This window comes from Saccostrea cucullata, unplaced genomic scaffold (assembly GCF_032062105.1).
Source record: "Saccostrea cucullata isolate Sc308-1 unplaced genomic scaffold, CSIRO_AGI_Scuc_v1 ctg1039, whole genome shotgun sequence".
Classification (NCBI taxonomy): Eukaryota; Metazoa; Mollusca; class Bivalvia; order Ostreida; family Ostreidae; genus Saccostrea; species Saccostrea cuccullata.
Genome location: NW_026928226.1, coordinates 307668 through 326156, shown reverse-complemented (window position 1 = coordinate 326156; position 18489 = coordinate 307668). Strand labels below are relative to the sequence as shown.

Sequence of the window (18489 nt, the reverse complement as noted above, 5' to 3'; positions counted from 1 at the left end):
ACATAACATTCTACTTTTAATGAAAGACATATATAAAATGTTTATTGAAATGCAAGTACTCCATTTATGACCTTCAAATTCAAATATTCTCATCACTGAATACATTCACATCTTTGGAAATTTTACACATCAGGTGGCTAAATCATCATATTGACCTCAAAAGCAGCAATATTTGTATATTTTTTGTATGATTTTCTTGTTGATAGATCTTTATAAGACCATTATTAAAACTGTATTCAGAAATATTGTAAATTGTTAGAACCGTTTTGCTACTTTTTCCATTTCTTGATAAACTTCTCTTTCAATCATGGATCCAATTTAGATTAAATTTAATACAAGCCATTCATTTTTGCAAAACTATAAATTCTAACATGAAAAAGTTCTTCAAGTGCATCAGGTATGTATTGTTAAGGAACAAAATCAGTTTTATTTAATTTGCAAGAACCAAGCACACTATTATGATAATCTCTAATCAATCATGACCTTACGTACAATTTCTGAGACTTGATTTAATGACATCTTGCCCCCTAGAACATAAACACCTTTTTGTTTATGGATTTCAATCATAGAATTTCAGTCCTCACAGTAGTAGAAATAACGCATTTATTTTCACCGAATATGATTAAAATTAACTCATTTCTATATACGAGTAGGTTGCCATATTTCTTAAGAAGTAAAACATAAATGAACAGATACTAGAGTTGTATGCTAAAATAAAACAAATATTTAATCTAAGTAAACATAAAGGTAAAATAATGTTAAAACTGGTTCAAATACATTATTCTGATGATGTGCGATCTAAAATAGTTGTTTTTCTATACTTTCGACTGAATTGTTAATGCAATAACATCAGTGAAGATAACTGATGAATGGAGATACAGTCAGATACTTGCGAAGGAGTTAATGTCCTTCGCAATTTCTTTTTAGAAGATTGGATAATAGATTAGGTAAAGAATATATTTAATTTTCATACTCTTTTACTAACCAGTAATTTATATTTCACATATTGAAAGGCTTTTTGTCCAAAAAATATATACTCACCGTCAATAGAAACGCAACACTCTAATTTTAGGATGAAAATTATATACGGGATATAACTATTTACCAAACAAGTTAAGACATCTTTTACTTTGCCAAATCGGTTATTTAACGGTTGATTGATTTTCATTCTATTACCGAAAGTTGATGTTGATTTTTTAGTCATCTTAACAGATAACTTTTAAATAAAACATCCCCCTTTCGACCATTTAATCAAAACATGCTAGTCCGCCATGTACAACATACGCAGTCGGATTTGTACCATGCAATAGGTTTATCAATGTCTTTATCTGAGCGAAATAAATATTCCTGGGCATTTTTAAATGCCTGTTTTTCAGATACTGAGGTAGAATTTTCTGTTACTTGGCACAGTGTAGGAACCCTTAGACTTCCGGTCAATGAACTGTCATTCATGCTTTTGAAACACATGAGCCCGAAAAGTCGTTATGTAGAGTATATTTGCATCTGTAGCTCTTCTTTTTCTTTATTTTGAGAATTTACAGCATTATCAATGAAATGCTTTCGTTAATTTCGAAGAAATACAGGTATCACATCCGGTAAAAAGAAATATATTTTCCTGGGATTTTAGTACAATACTTAAGATTAACAGGTACAAAACCTTAAAAACCCAAAATATTGTCAAATATTTTATAAAAAATGCTAATATTTGATTTCTGTTAAGATGGCTAAAAATCAACTTCCGGTAATGGAATGAAATCATTCATCTGTTAAATAACTGATTTGGCAAAGTTGAAGATGTCCTAACTTTTTTGGAACATAGTTATATACTGTACAAATTTTCACCCTAAAATTAGGGTGTTGCGTTTCTATTAACGGTGAGTATATTTCTATTGGCAATGAAATAAAATAAAAGACAGATTTTGCAAAAAAAAAAAAAAAAAAAAAAAAAAAAAACATATCACAGGAGGGTGGAAATGCCTTGGATTCTGTTTAAATGCAGACATCAGCATAAAAAAGAACAAGATTAAGGAAAAAGAAGAGTTGTAAATAATTCTACAAATTATTACCTGTCAACAAAAGTAGAAATGGCAGCTCCTCTTAGCAACTGAAATCCATCACAATTGGTTTTTTCAGGTCACATGGCCCAGTATTCCTGCGTTACATACTGTCAGGTATTTCTTTCTGGATGTAAGCAATTATTTAAATGTCTGTAATAAAATACTCTGTAAATATATAGAAAACAGTTTGATGAATTAAGTAAGTTTATAAACATCTCGTACTTTGGTCTGTAATTACCATTCTATGCCTATTTTTTTCTGCATGATTGGCATTACGACCTGTTCTTTTTGATGTCGTATAAAGCAAGAAGTTAAAAACAGAGTTGAAGTTAAACAGATCATTTATTATTTAAACAACCTGTAAATAAAGATTAGTATTTTATGTTTTAAGAATAAGCTTTTCTTTAAACAGTCAATGATGTGCTGATATCACTTTCAATGACCTTCTTTATAATATACCAGCCTGTTCAAACACTTCAGTTAAAAATTAATGAAATTAGAGCTATTTCACTAATTCCAAAAAGCATGAAACAAAATAACATAATATTTTTAATGAACATAAATACCATTTATACATTTTTAAGTTTCTGCATACAACTTTATCTGTAATAAAAGGTAAATTAATGCCTAAAAATTATTTTATAAAATTAACTTGTGTTCTTATTCTAGCTTCTGATTGGTTTATGTCCAAAATTATGAAAAAAGAATACAAAATATTTCTGTATAACCTTGTATTTGGAACATCCCTCCCCCTAACAACTAGCTGAATCATATGTATCCATGCAATATCCTTATTTATAGTCTATGAAGAGGTGAAGTTCAATATATTGTTTAAAAATTCTTCAGGTCTTTAATTGTGTAAAAATTAAACATGTATTTTTCATGCACATTTGTGGGAAAACTTTTGATAGGTTTATCTCTTTAAAGCAAAAGTAAATATTAGGAAGGTACTATCGGGTGAACTTATCATTCCTATGATGTGATACAATCACTGAGTGATGCAACTGTTAGGCAAAAAAGGTGTAAATCTTATCTTGACTTCATTTATGTATCTTCATTTCACGGCAAGGTTTGTTGAAGGAAGGTGTAAAATTGTTCTTAAATATAAATTGAGACCTATTTTAATTTTCCTACGGAGAATACAGTATGAGTAATAGTTCCTGAGGCTAAATTTCTATGACATTAGATTTACTAAGTGTTCAGACTTGCAGAATGTCTGCTTAATATCCTCCTACCAAAAGAAAAAGTCCCTTGTGTCTATACATTTTTGTGCAGGTTTTTCATTGATTACCGGTAAAAAGATTCTTATTTTTAAAAAATTCAGACAATTACTCATGCTGAAAAATGATTTGTTTGTTGCTGTAAATAATTTTTACCACCTGATAAGACAAAACATATTTACAATTATTGATTTCACCACATGTACTTGATTTTCATCACGCAGTAACCTTTACAGAACCCGTCATTACAAAGAGCAAACAGATTGCCAACTGTATCTTTACAGATTCCATAAGGATAATTCTTTCCACAGTTAATGTAATGTAGGAACTGTCCATCCTGATCCATGATGTGGACACTTTTATTATCATAATCAGTTGTTAGGATGTGACCTTGAATGTCTGTAGTGATTCCTCTCGGACTGAATGGTTTATTCTTTGGAGCAGGAGTGTGTCCTATGTAACTAAATCTCAATTTCCCAGCTTTATTGACCACCACTATTGCTTTAGCTTTAGAGTCAGCCACACATATATCAAAGTTTCTGTTCTCACATATATCTTTAAACTCACCATATGTGTAGAGAGGATTGCCCTTATCATCAAACTGAAAAGATTGCTTCTCTGTGATTCCAGAATATCGGAAAACTTTTGATTGTTTTTCATCACTTTCCATGGTAAGAAGGAGGTCACCAAAGGAAGTGCTACAGACATTACGGGGTTTCCAGTTCTTGAATCGAATCATCTCCACTACTTTTTCATTCTTTACTATGTCGACAGTTTTATACACGTCATCAGTATAAATTAGATATCCACTACATGTCACTGCTATGTCTGCTGGGACGCTCCCTGACTTAGTCCTGATTGTTTTGGTGTACAAATGCCTTTTAGTATCATAGAGTTCTATAATGTTACTGAAAACGCATATCCATATCTTTTCATTACTTAGATAGGCAATGTTTTGAAGATAGTTTTCAAAATGGAACATATCAGTGTTAAACTGTTTTCTTGGGAGATGGGATCCAAATTTCTTTTTGAGCAAGGAGGAACCACATTGTGTTGATGTTTGAGTTGTCTGTATTCTTGCATCTTCTGTTGTGAAAGGAATTGACGATAACCCTCCAAATTGGTGAATAAATTTTTCATCTTGAATTGTCTTAGGATTGAATTTAGGAATAAAGAGTACAAGATTTTGTGGAAGCTCTTTATATTGATTTACTTTAGGTCTTAAATTAAAAAATCTGGCAATGTCATTTGTGTTTTCAGCAAAACATGTATCTAATGAGTCGATTTCACTTTTAATGCCAACAATTTTCTTGTATATATTATCAAAATATTGTTGTAAAGTTTGTAACTGAGAGATTTTCATTTCATTAACTTCGGTTTTTAGTTTATTCACAATTTTGTCAATATTTCTGTGCCAGTAAATTCCATGATTTGTTATGACGGTCGATATATCTTCATATTCCTTCTCTAGCTGACTCATTTTAATTTTTACATGTGCTGCAATGCCCTGATAGGTGGGATAGATTGTTTCATTTAATTCACTTAGCTCTTTTTTCATAAAGTTTTTCTTTTCATTCAATACTTGTTGGATTCTTGATAACTTATGACTGCGGTGTTGATCAGAATGCAGACAAGTAAGGCAGACAGGAATGTCACAATGTCTACAGTACATCTCACATCGCTCTGTTTCATGGAATGTGCATCTAGGATAGAGAGGGGTGGTTTTCCTAGATTGAAATTTGACCACTTTGTGATCCTTGGATTCATCCGAGATGTGTTCTCCCACACAAGCCTTGCAGAGGTTGACAATGCATGCAACACAGTGCATCTGTACCACAGCAGTTTCACACTGGGCACATCTAATCACATCCTGGGAACTAGTATTGGGGTCCATACGTAGTTCTTGTGGCTCTAAAATGTAGCAAATTTCACATTTTGTAAGTTAAATGTCGTTTTCTGATCGTTTTTCTAACTGTCTGCACTGTCTATGAGCTATTCTTAATGATTCAATTCCTCATCCATTTTATTCTAATTTTAATTAGACTTTAATTAGATTTGGCGTAAAATTTTATTACACTAAACATTTTTTCTTCACATCTTGATTTCGATAAATGCTGTTACTACTGTATGCTAACAAAATATAACCTCTTGTAAAATAACGCCAAATCGTAAAATCTCTCCCAAAGTTCTTGTCATTGTTAAATAATATCAGTCAAAATAGGAACAATCTACATGTCTATTGCAAGATTTGCTTTCCAAAGACTAGACTTATATACACTTTGTCAATGAGAAACCTTGGCATCTGTTCTATATTAAGAATCAGTCGGATATTTTAAACAAAGAAATTCTGTAGATGATCAATCACAAAATCAGAAAATTTCAGAGCTCCATTTTTATTGAATTGGCAGCTGTTTAAGCTATCAAAAAGCTTAGTTTGAGTTGTTTTTAAATGCTGTTTAGCGGGTTTTATAGCAGGTGTAAAATTTGGCGTTTTCCTTGTATATATATGATAATAATTTTGGCAGAATTATTGTTGTCGCAATAACTTTGCAAGAAGGATAGAAAATTGACATTTTTGTTGAATTTCAGTACATTTTATGCACATTAAAATACCTATTTTCGAACGAGTTTAAGTAAATTAAATACCAGATGAAATATATATATCGTTATCAGCAGGCTAATCAAACTTTTTTTAATTACTACTATAGTAATACTGAAAAAAGTTGTGATAAACAAGCTTTTAAAGAAATACGCCCGTGTGAAATTTAGTTTTAGACATGATGGGATGTTAAGAAGTAGATGTTCAACCTGTTCAAAGAACATAACATATACTTTATTTTATGTGCAGAGCAAAGGGTTAACAACAATTAATTGTTTTCCAATGACTAGATGTCCATATTATATAGAATGTACAACTTGACGTCTGGTTTTTATTGTATAATTAGCAGAGAGTAATTAAATGAGTAAAAATGTGATTACGCCTTTGCCTTTAAATCCAACCAAGTAAGGGTCTAGATTACACATCTGGTGTAAAAACGTAGGCATGTCTGCTGTCTGTCCGTCTGCCACACTTTATATTTTCAGAACTGTACGTAAAATGGATTTGATATTTTAATTGCATATATATAGTTTGGTAATATGGAAAAGAAGTGAAATAGGAGAGGGTGAACGGATGAACACTTTTAGTCAAAGAAGGCTCTTCATAAAAGATTTAAAGAGTACAGCTATAATTTTGTAGAATTAAATTTGTTACGACCATTCATTTATATTATATAAGTTTTTTAAAGTAAATAATCTTCAATGGCAAAATCTGATAAAAAAAAAGTGTTGTATTAAATTGTCTTCTACAAATAACATTTATATATAATATTAGAATTGGAAAGAAATCAGGACTTTCGCCTGATATACCCTAACAGTCCAGATAAACTATTAAATGTCCTTATACACATTTTTTACTTCGAATGCTTTTCAACCCATTCAAATGACTGGCAATTTTTTCATAAGTTTGTTTCAGTAGAATTTCCTTATTCTATACTCTATCAAAAGCCTTTGATAGGTCACAAAACACCATACAACATTATTTTCCTTACCAATGTTCGTTAACAACACAGCTATTGCTAGATGGTTAAATGGCTGGTATTGATTTTAAAAATGTTTGTCGTTTATTCTTATCATCATTTTAAGTATGCAGCTCTGTAAGTGAAACGGGCTGGTAATTTAAAGTTTTGAATGTCATTTTAAACTCACAATTAACAAACATTGAGTAAAGGTCATTTTTGATCCTTAAAAAGTGCAAAAAAATTTTAACACAAAGAGTACCGCTGACTTGATTTCAAAATGTTTTAGCGATTTTTTTTTTAAAAATGTCGGTTTCACAATATTAAAAAAATGAATGAATAAAATTAATCAGAATTTTGAAATAAATCGATTAATAAACTAATTCATAATTTTACTTGTTTACAAACAAGGAATGGGTTACTTTCCTCACATTAATAGATACATAATGTGTAAAGTAAGAATATATTGACCATGTTAAAGGCCTGAGAAAAATGTATTTAATAAAGAACGTTTCATCCAAGAACTAATTGTAGCTTTCATTACAACTATTATGCACTTTCAAGTGCTTTTCATATAGTTTGACCAACTCTCATCTAATGAGAAATAAGTAATACAATATATATGCATATTTGTGGATACACACTCGTATTACCTTTTCAATTTGAAAGACATGACTGAAGGTCTTAAACTCAAAATATTCTAGATTGAGAGAACAGCTCTAGTTTCAAAGGACTGAAATTTAATTACTGTTTCTTAAGATTTTTTTAAATATTAGATTATTCTTAATGGTATACTCTCTTTAAGCAATATGTATCTAAGGACTTTGCCTTAAATTATGTGCTGCAAAATAATTAATTCATATTGCAAACAGATTTTCTGAATCACGTCTAACCTTATTAAAATAAAGCAGAAAATTCAACTTTTAAACACTTGGGTTTATGTAACTCTGTTGTAGTCCAGCCACACGATACAAATTATGACTTTGATTTTCGACTAACTATAAAGTGGATCAGAAAGACAACCAAATATCCCAAATTCTTGTAGTTTCAGAAGAATTTCCTTATTCTATACTTTATTAAAAGCCTTTAAAAAGATCACAAAATGCCATACAAGAGAAAGTTCCCCCAAATGCTTTTAAATAATAAAATGGACCTTCAGATATCCGGACGCCAGATATCCGGATGCTTCAGTAACTAGGCAACCTTTCATCGGAACGGAATTTTTAAACGTAACTTTGTCTTGTTTAACTGGAAATTCAGGTATCAAGACACATCACATATCCGAACAAATTGAACGGGAACCAAAGCGTCCTGATAAATGAGTCCCCATTGTACATCAATAGCTAAACGATTTTGATTATACAAATGTTTGAAATTTATTCTTACCATCATATTGATATTTTTAAAATATTGCAACTAAGTAGGTTAAACAGGGTCTATAATTTGATTTCAAAGATGTGATCTTTTTAAAATAAATTGCAAGATAATTGAAGTTAATATCATTCATGACCCTTAAATAAACTGCACAATTTTGTTTGAACACAATACTCTAATACTGATGCTTTGATCTCAAAATGTTTACAGGGTTAATCAATCTTTTTGAATCTACTATACAAATGTCGTTTTACAATATCAAAATAAATTAATCAAAAAATAAATTCGATATTTTAATAAATTGGTAAGTAAATCAATTTAATTTTTGATTTAGAATTGAAGTTTGCAATAAAATTAATTAACAATGTTCTTGATCATTATTAAGCATGTTAGAAATAACAAGGAATAAGGACTTAAACTAGGTAACATATAAATCTGTTTTAGTCTCGCTTCACGATTTAATGTCTTTATACAAACTTTGAATTTTATTTTTCAAATAACTATAATGTCATTCAAATAGATTTCAAAAGACTTCATATACTTGAAGTTTAAATAAGACTTTTATTCCATACTCTTTCAGAAGCGTTTGATAGATCACAACATGATTTTCCCTCATAAAATGCTTCTAACTCTACAGCGACTGCTAATCGATTGAGTGATTCGGTACAAAAACAGGTCTGTATTGATTTTACAAAAGTGAATCTGTTTTTATCATTAATTCAAAGCAACTTAGTAAATGAAAGCGGACAGTAATTTGATGTTATATATGCAGTATAATATTATAGATGTAAAATCAAGAAAAATAAGATTCCATAAAAGAATGTCCTTTGGAGCTTATATTATTCTATGGTTCTGTTTTGCAAACAATAAAAATATAAAAAAGAAACAAATATAAAAAAAAACAAAACAAACCTATGACTAGGACTCAATAGTTTTAGTTCATTTTAGAATTTTGTAGTATTAATTATCCTAGCTGTCTTGTTTGAAATTGTTAGCATAACATATCTTGTTAAATTCTTTTTAAAATATTAAACATATTGTCATTTTCAGGTAAAATAAAAAAGTTACGAATAAAATCAATTTTTGGTCTAAAACATCAGTATTATTGTAAAATGGGCCCAGGCCCTTAAATAAACTGCATAATGTTTATATGAAATTACACTTTGACCAAGACCTAGATCGCATATGATACATAGATATATGTAATATTCATATATATATTTCATATAATTGATTAAAATATACGAATAAAAATATAGGTTAAATAGAAAATATAATAGAAAAAGAAAATTTAGATAAATCAAATAATAATTCTTACTCATCATCAAGCGGAAAGATAGAGAGTCTCCTTGATTTCTTTGATATTTAGCAGTAAAAAATGTCAACTTTGAACGTAGAGTTTTAAAATAATATAACCAGTAATAATTACCTCAAATCATGTAAGTAAATGGCTGCTGTCCTTGCCAACGGAAATGCCGTTCTAGTTGACGTGACCCACTGACTCGTGTGATAAATCTCTCACCAGAGGGTGTTATATAATTTCGTGCGTTAAGCGGGAACGATAACTCGTGCTAGACATATATAGCCTGTCAGGGGTACATGTATCCATAAGCTGATTTTTATTTCATTCTAGTTGTAGGACATACCCACTCTTCCCTTTATTGATCTTACATTGTACATACCAACAATTAATGGTAAACATAAAAGTTTATTTTAGCCTGATCTTTTCAAATAGCTGCAACGGACCTGAGTTGCTTGTATCTCATGCACTAGTAGTTGCTAAATACCTACACTGGAATAACCCATGAAGTACTCTGATGATTTGTTAGAATAACCTGTAAATATTGATCCCCTAGAATTACCTGTGTTTGGACTAGTATATAAAATTACGGGGGAGTAAAATAATAAGCCTTATTTTAAATTAAGACAGATTTATTCAATATACAAATTACAATATGAATATTATTCTGCAATTTTAATTAATTCACTGGAAGTCGGGAATCACCTAACATCACAGTGAAATACTAAAATAAATAACACAACCTTCGCATGACTTTAATACGATAAAGGGTGGAGGGGGCACTAGACGAGGATGACTTTGGTTATTCTAAAGTTATTCTAAGGTAATTCTAGAAATACCTTAAAATAACTTTAGAATAACCAAAGTACTTCTTACTGATCATGCAAATCTACACTATTACTACATGTGTATAATTTTGCCCTTAAGACTATAGAAATTTTCTCCTTGAATAACATGTATATGGCTAAAACGTGTCGTACATTAACTCTTCTTTGCAAATAATTCATTATTTTTAAATAAATCTGTTACATATATCAGAAGAACCAGTTTATTTACACTGCGCTAATAAATGATCTGATTGTGTATGAAAAACATCAAATGACGTCATCGTGCTTTTTGTGTGTTTTACCCGTAAAAGTTCCGATATTAAAGAAAAAAATTCTCTGTAACAGATGTACGTACCTGATACATGTTATAATGTCCGGAATAAAATAATGTAATAATTCCAGGATTTCAGGTTATGGAATTCGTTTCATATTTTATCGTGTTTGTAATTAAGATAAAGCCAACAGAAGATAGCACAAAATCAGTCATTCATGCATAATTTTATCAACTTCCTACAATAACATGCAATAATCACTTCAAATTTACGATAATTTCTTAACATAGAACAGAACAAGTTTATATTGCAAAAATGTTCATATTTCATTGTTTTAGAAAATATAATTCGTTTTGCGGTAACCTGAATATTTAGAAAACGCCAACTGTTAAATATCTGAGATTTTCACGACAGTGTGGCCCATGTGTTGACCAGAAATCATGCAAGTGGAGCAAACAGCAATATCACATAGAGTACAGTACATCTCACATTGTTTTCCCTCATGGGCGGCACATCCAGAATAAAGGGGAGTGGTTTTCTCAGACTGTAATTTGACAAATTTGTGATCCTTGGATTCACTAGTTGAGATGTGTTCTCCGACACAGACCTTGCATAGGTTGACAAGACATGCTTCACAGTACATCTGCACTTTAGGAGTCTCACACAGGCTACATTGCATCACATCCTGGGTAGTTGTACAAGGGTCCATCACTAGCCTTTGACTCTAAAGAAGTAATTGATTCCTTGACTGTCAGAACCATTTTTTGTAGGAAAATAAAAAATAAATATTAAAAACAATATCTCCATTACAAAATATTTGAATAGATGTATTAATAACAGATAAAATAATAGTTTTTAGAGTTATTGAAAATTAAGAATAATTCTAGACATAATTATTACCTGTCAACAAATAGAAAAATGGCGAGGTTAGGATCCTCTTAGCAATTGGTGTCTGTGGGTAATATGACTAATATTACTGCGTAATTCTTCTACCACATATTCTTCTTTCTAAATATCTGTTTTTAAATTTAAATACTTAGTAGAAATAAACAAAGCCGTTCCATGAATCGGAAGAATGTAAGAATGTATGTGAAATTCTCATGCGTGGGTTTTTGTAATTACAATTTTATGCCCATTTTCCTGCATGACTAGCACTTAAAGCTGTTCTTTGTGATGTGTTATAAAGCAACGAGTGAAAGAAGTAAAGCAGAGTTGAAGTTGATAAACCATTTATCATTAAATAACAGTTAAATAAAGATTAGAATTTTGAAAGGACAAACTTTTCTTTACACAGCCAATACTGATATTGATTCCAAAATACATTTTCCCTAATATCTGATGCTAATCAGAAACTCCAATGAAAAATTAGAGTTAATTTTCTTGTCTTCTGCAATGCGCATAAAAACGAAATGGGCAATAATTTTCTTTGCAAACATAAATAACTCTTACGTGCTTCTGCATGCAATTTTATAAGTGATTTTTTTATTTTATGAAAATAAATGTCTGGAAAATTTTTAAGTAAATATATTTATAGAAAATGAAGAGTATTTTAATTGTTAATTTTAAATAATGTATGTTTCCTCATAATATAAATCTATATATAGATTTTAACAAGACAAAGTAAGTAAACATTTTGAAATTAAGATGACGCGATCTTATCTTTCTATATATTGATCAATTGTTCCCCTGAATTTATTTGTTCAACAAATCTATTTTTAAAAAACATTCTCAGAGCAGCAAAGCCATGCTTAGTCATATTGATATAATATGGAAGCATCCTCGAGTAGTGTAGATTCAAGTCTGTTCAAATTATCCCAAGGGGTATGGTGAGGAAAAAATAGATTGATTGATTGTATATAGTTTAATGTCCCTATCGAGAATTTTTCACTCATATGGAGACGTCACCGTATGCCGGTGAAGGGCTTCAAATTTTGACATTTACTCGGCACTCAGGGCCATTAAGCAGTGAGTAATTTTTATCGTGCGAACGCCTGCCGCTGACTTGGGGCCTCGGTTTTTAAGGTCTCATCCGAAAGACCTGCAACTTTTACTTTAAAGTGCATAGCGCATGGCGAAGGAACAGTTGCTACCCATTTTTTATCGACTTAGGTCAGTCGCGGCCGAGATTCGAACTCACGACCTCCCGATCACGAAGCGAGCGCTCTACCGACTGAGCTACCGTGAGCGGTAATTAAAAAAAAATTAAAATCATAATTTATTTTATGCTGCCTTAGATCTGCAATATTGAATGTTTGTTGTTCAGTGCTACATGTATCCTAATTGATACTCGTAGAGAATCATGGTATTTCTTCATGGAATATTTTAAATTATATTAAGTCCATTCACTGTTAAATATTTTGTTAAAGCGCATAATAATATTTGATGCTAAATTTGATATCTTTGTTATAAATCTATAGCACTGTATGTCAAATGTTATAGTTTAACAAGTACATCTTAACTTTATGTCAAATGATATTGGTTCATAAGTCATCATTTCGTACGTTCTAAGGTCGATACAATGACCTTGTCAGTAAATAGAATTTATCATTACCTCAAATGTCAAATCCTGACTGATGTTTTCCATACTTATTGTTAGTCCATTATTTATACACTGAATTGACAACGGATTTTTTCGTTATTACCTGATCAAGACAATGAGGACATGGAAGGTGTGACCGGTCAGCAGGGGATGCTCACTCCTCTATGGCACCTGATTCCACTTCTGATGTTTCGGAGGTCCGTGTTTGCTCTGCTCCTATTTTGTATTGTTTTATGGACTTTTATCTTGAATACTGTTCGTTATCTCCATATCCGTCTTCCGTCAACTGAACTAACAATGATATGTAGCATTTCAATAACAAACATAGGTAATAACCACTATTGAAATACGACCACTATTGAAATAATTATTTCAATTGTGAGTGAGAGTGCATTTCAATATAATAACCATAGGTTTCAACCACTATAGAAATACGAGCACTACTGAAATAATTATTTAATAGTGGATGAGAGTGCATTTCAATATGATAACCATAGGTTTCAACCATTATTAAAATACATGTACATCTCGTATTGAAAGAAAAGTTTTACCGCGTCAGCAATTTTTGAAATAATTATTTCAATATATATTGGATTCATTGTTCAATGCACCATTGAAATCAATAATTTAATCCATATTGAAATCTTTGTTTCAAAAGTGGACATTATTTCAATAGTGGTTGTAACCTATATTTGTTATTGAAATGCTCTCTTACCCACTATTGAAATAATTATTTCAATAGTAGTTGTATTTCAATAGTGGTTACTATCTTTGTTTGTTATTGAAATGCTCTCTTATCCACTATTGAAATAATTATTTCAATAGTGGTCGTATTTCAATAGTGGTTATTACCTATGTTTGTTATTGAAATTCACTCTCAACCACTATTGATATTATTCTTTCAATAGTGGTTGTTTTTCAATAGTGGTTGCAACCTATGTTTGGTATTTAAATGCACTCTCAAGCACTATTGATATAATATTTCCATAGTGGTTATATATCAATAGTGGTTACTAACTACGTTTGCTATTGAAATGCACTCTCAACCACTATTGATATAATTATTTCAATAGTGGTTGCAACAATGCATATTTAACTTTTGGGCAGCCTTATTAAAGATTATGTAAAGAAAATCTTATTAATTAAGAAACATCATCAGTTTGTGTTGTTTCACATTTTTTCAAATCATGTCCCCGTTGGAACCACATTTATATTGAATCTTTCCAATATTTGGCTTATTTCTTCTTCTCTCTAGTCAAAGTGCTGAAGCGAGCGATGTGGATCGTAGTGCAGGCCTTTTGTTTTTATTACTGGTTCTATAGAATCTGTACTTTTAATTGATCAGTATTTATAAACTAAATACATAAAGAACACACTTTTGCAATTACCAAAATAAATGTAAATTTTTGACATACAGTGTACATATATAATTAAGCTACTTTTTTCCAACAAAAATAACAAAATAAGAAGTACATTTGTTAAGTTTTATTAAGTATAGGTGTACACATTTGTTAAATAGTTAAACAAAAGAACAATATGATTAATCTCACTGTAAATATTTGATTTTCATCACATTATAAATATCTGAATTAGCATCAGACCGAAAAAAGTTTACAACATCTTGAAATGTGTATCCTCTGGAACTAAGAACAAACAGATTGTCACTAGCATTTGTACACAGTCCATGTAGTTTAAATGTTTCCCCACAGTTTATGAAACGTAGGAACGCTCCATCCTCATTTAGGATGTGAACACAGTAATTGTTATCATCACTTGTAAGGATGTGGCACTGACTGTCTGTTGTGATACCACATGGACTGAATGGTTGATGCTTTGGAGAAGGAGTATGTCCGTAATATATGAATCTAAATTTCCCCGCCTGATTGACCACCACTAACGCCCTAGCTCCGCAGTCTGCTACACAGATATCAAGGTTCCTGTTTTCGCATATGTATTTTAAAGAAAATCCAGATGAATAAAGAGGTGTACAAGTATGATCAAACTGAATGGATTGTTTCTCTTTGAAGTCAGAGTATCGGACAACTTTTGAATGATTTCTGTCATTACTTTCCAATGTAACCAAGAGGTCATTAGTAGAAGTGCTGCATACAGCTCCAGGTCTCCACTTTTGCAGTCTGATCACCGCCTTTATGTTTGAATTATTCTCCACAATGTTAACAGTCCTATCCATGTAATCAGAGTTAATAAGATATCCACTTCTTGACACCGCTATGTCTGATGGCCTGTTTCCTGATTTTGTTGTGATTGTTTTCAGTGGTGGTTTCTGATAGTCGAGGGTACATCGAAAGTACTCCTCGATTCTGTAGAGGTCCATCCTTTTGCTACTTCCACATACCCATATCTGTTCGTTTCTCAAACTTGCAACATTTAGAAAGTAGCCAAAATATGCAATACTTTCAGAATGAATCTTTGGTATCTGAAGGAATCTTTTTACTGGTCTGACAGGTTGACATCTTCTTTCTAGTGTTTTTTGATTGAATGAGGGAGAATTAACTTCTGGAGTTTCCATTTCTGGTGATTTTTGTGATTTCGTAATACGGTATCCATGCTCCTCCGATTTAACAGAAATTGATGATAAATCTCCAAACAATTTACAAAGTTCATCACTTTTGGTTGTCCCTGGAGTGAATTTCGGCACAGACAGAACATGCTTTTGTGGAAGGTTTTTATATTGATCTACACGTAATTTTACACTGCATAGTTTTGAAATGTCATTAGAGTCTACAGCAATATCAAGGGTATCTTTAATGTCAGTAACATTCTTGTTGATTTCATCAAGCTGTGTCTGTAAAGTTTGTAACTGTGAAGTCTTCATTTTTTCAACTTGAGCCTTCAGTTTACTGACAAGTTTGTCAATTTCTCTGTGCAAGTCCTCTCCATGTTTTGTTATAGCTGTTGAGAGCTCTCCGTATTCCTTTTCTAACTGACGCATTTTGTTTTGCGTATCTGCTGCAATGCCCTGATAGGTTGGATAAATTGTTCCCTTTAATTCGTTTTGCTCTTTCCTTATCAAGTCTTTCTTTTCACTGACTACGTTCAAGATTTTTGATAACTTATGACCTAGGTGTTGATCAGATGCCAGGCAAGTTTGACAGACAGGGATGTCACAATGTTTACAGTACATCTCGCATTGTTCTTTTTCATGGGAGGTACATTCAGGGAAGAGGGGAATAGAATTCTTTAACTGAAAATTGACCACCTTGTGATCCTTGGATCCAGCGATTGAGATGTGTTCTCCCACACAGGCTTTGCACAGGTTGACGAGGCATGTATCACAGTGCATCTGTACTATAGCAGTCTCGCAGTGGTCACATCGCATCAAATCCTGGGCACTGATACGGGGATCCATTCCTTATCCTTACGGCTCTGAAATGGTAAAAGCTTTAAATTCATTGTTTGAAAACATTTCAAGGAATGTACTTAACAAATACGGTAACCGTACTAGTGAATGCCAATGTTCTCTGAAGAATAAAACCACCCGATGTTTTTAACCCCACTAAGCCCAAAGTATTTTGAACAAAATCAGTGCCAGGCTAAACTCATGTCCTGTTAGCCTTCATAGATTTCACATGGACTAATTCTTGTCATTAAAACACTGTCAGTGACTTAAAAGAGGGAACTTTTCACATTGTTTGACTGACAAATAGGGATTTGGGATATACAAACACAAACATATATACATTTATTTACACTAGCTGCGTTTTTTTTACTAAGCCAACTGTTTTAAATCAATTTGAAGACTTTAATCGTGTATAATCACGCGTACAAATATATACGTTGAATTTCTCGCTATTGTGACGTCACAATGAAGCTTTAGCAACGTAAGTAAAACGTCAACGATATAGGGCAGCGAGATATTCAACTACTATACTTATGGTGCTTTCAAACATGTAAAATGTAAATATAAGACACACAAAACTTAAAAGCATTCCTTAAATGTGTTTCAATATCAAGACTGCTTGAAAGTAGTATTGAAAGAGAGAATTGAAATTAGCACCCATATATGTTTATAAAGACGTGATGTTTAAGTAAAAATGGACTAACAATAAGTATGAAAAACGTCAGTCAGTATTTGACTCAATGATAAATTGTATTTGCTGACAAGGTCATTGTAGCAACCAAAAAATTTACGAAATGAAGACTTTACACGAAACTGTTGATATTCTTGTTTCATCAACTTGCTTGTTAATAATTTACTTCGTTTTAGAAATTTTTCATACGTAGGGCATGCTCTTGCGTAAAAGAATAATCATCGTAAAATTGTATGAAAAAATGAATTGTAAAAATTACCTTAATATAAACTCTTTCCGTCCGTTTTCAAAATTACAAAATGTGTGTCTATACTCTTCTCACATGACACATTCGTGTTATCAACCTGTCATGTGCTTTGTATTCTGACCTGTCAATAAAGATAAAGGTAATACATCAATAATCAGCAGTCAGTTGTTTACTTTTCATATCACCTATCCTCAGTCATCCCCTAATCTTTCAGGTGATGGCTCCAAGCGCCACACTTTGGAACACTGCATCCGTCGGACTGCTAAACCACGTGATGGGTGATGGATGGTGTTGACACTGCACCACTAAAAGGGCGGAGGAGCTGGACAGCGATCAACGACCGGGGCGGAAGGGCTTTCGGAAAAGTTCAACAACCAAGTGTCCAGGGCCAAAGCGTACCTCCAGGTTACGGGGTAACTTCAGCTGGGGAGGGATAGGCGCCGCCAGATTACATCGCCCATGATGAAGGCAGTCGTAGCTGAATCTAAACTGGATTGAAAAAGAATATCACGTTCTATTTTCATAATTTGCTATTGAAACAAATCTATGAACTAAACTCATCCCTATTTATTTGACTATATGCTTTGGTAAAATTGAGAGTATTGCTTCTTATCAGTTACAAAATTGAAAGAACAAGACGGCAAGCAAACACAGTTAAGTAAGTTATTTAAGTAATTACTTTAATTCCAGGTTAATTCGAATAATTTGGCAAAGAATTAGTGCCATTCCTTATAATTTAATTTTGAAATTAGCTTACAACTGCAGATGAAAAATTGTATTGCCTTTTATAATATTAGTTCAAATTTGTCACTCAATAATAGAACCGTAGTAACGCAGGTGATATGAAGCGAGTGGAGATAAAACTAATACATAGGTCTAGCAGCCATGATGTTTGTTTAGATGTGGTAAGATAGAGTAACTGTTTGAAGTTAAAGGTACATTTATTAGATCGGGTATTTTCTATGACTCCCGAGGACTGGAAATGAGAGGATTACATGGATGCAGAATGTTCAGCTAGTTGTTAGGAGGTGTGTCCCCATACCA

The 18489-nt window shown here is 31.9% G+C and overlaps 2 protein-coding genes and 1 long non-coding RNA gene across 3 annotated transcripts; all 3 read right to left on the bottom strand.

The window, feature by feature from the left end:
• Window positions 1–3470: 3470 nt before the first annotated feature.
• On the bottom strand, window positions 3471–5171 carry LOC134276849 (uncharacterized). Its single transcript, XM_062759136.1, has one exon. It carries the CDS (start codon window positions 5169–5171, stop codon window positions 3471–3473), a length of 1701 nt encoding a protein of 566 aa, XP_062615120.1.
• A 5650-nt stretch (window positions 5172–10821) lies between these two features.
• LOC134276832 (uncharacterized) lies at window positions 10822–11574 on the bottom strand. Its single transcript, XR_009994125.1, has 2 exons — window positions 11508–11574; window positions 10822–11331 (listed from the first exon to the last, which is right to left on the bottom strand). It is a non-coding gene; the product is annotated as an uncharacterized LOC134276832 (long non-coding RNA).
• Window positions 11575–14692: 3118 nt separating this feature from the next.
• On the bottom strand, window positions 14693–17529 carry LOC134276831 (uncharacterized). The gene is made up of 2 exons (XM_062759121.1): window positions 17458–17529; window positions 14693–16533 (listed from the first exon to the last, which is right to left on the bottom strand). Exon 2 carries the CDS (start codon window positions 16514–16516, stop codon window positions 14693–14695), a length of 1824 nt encoding a protein of 607 aa, XP_062615105.1. The 5' UTR covers window positions 16517–16533; window positions 17458–17529.
• Window positions 17530–18489: the final 960 nt, after the last annotated feature.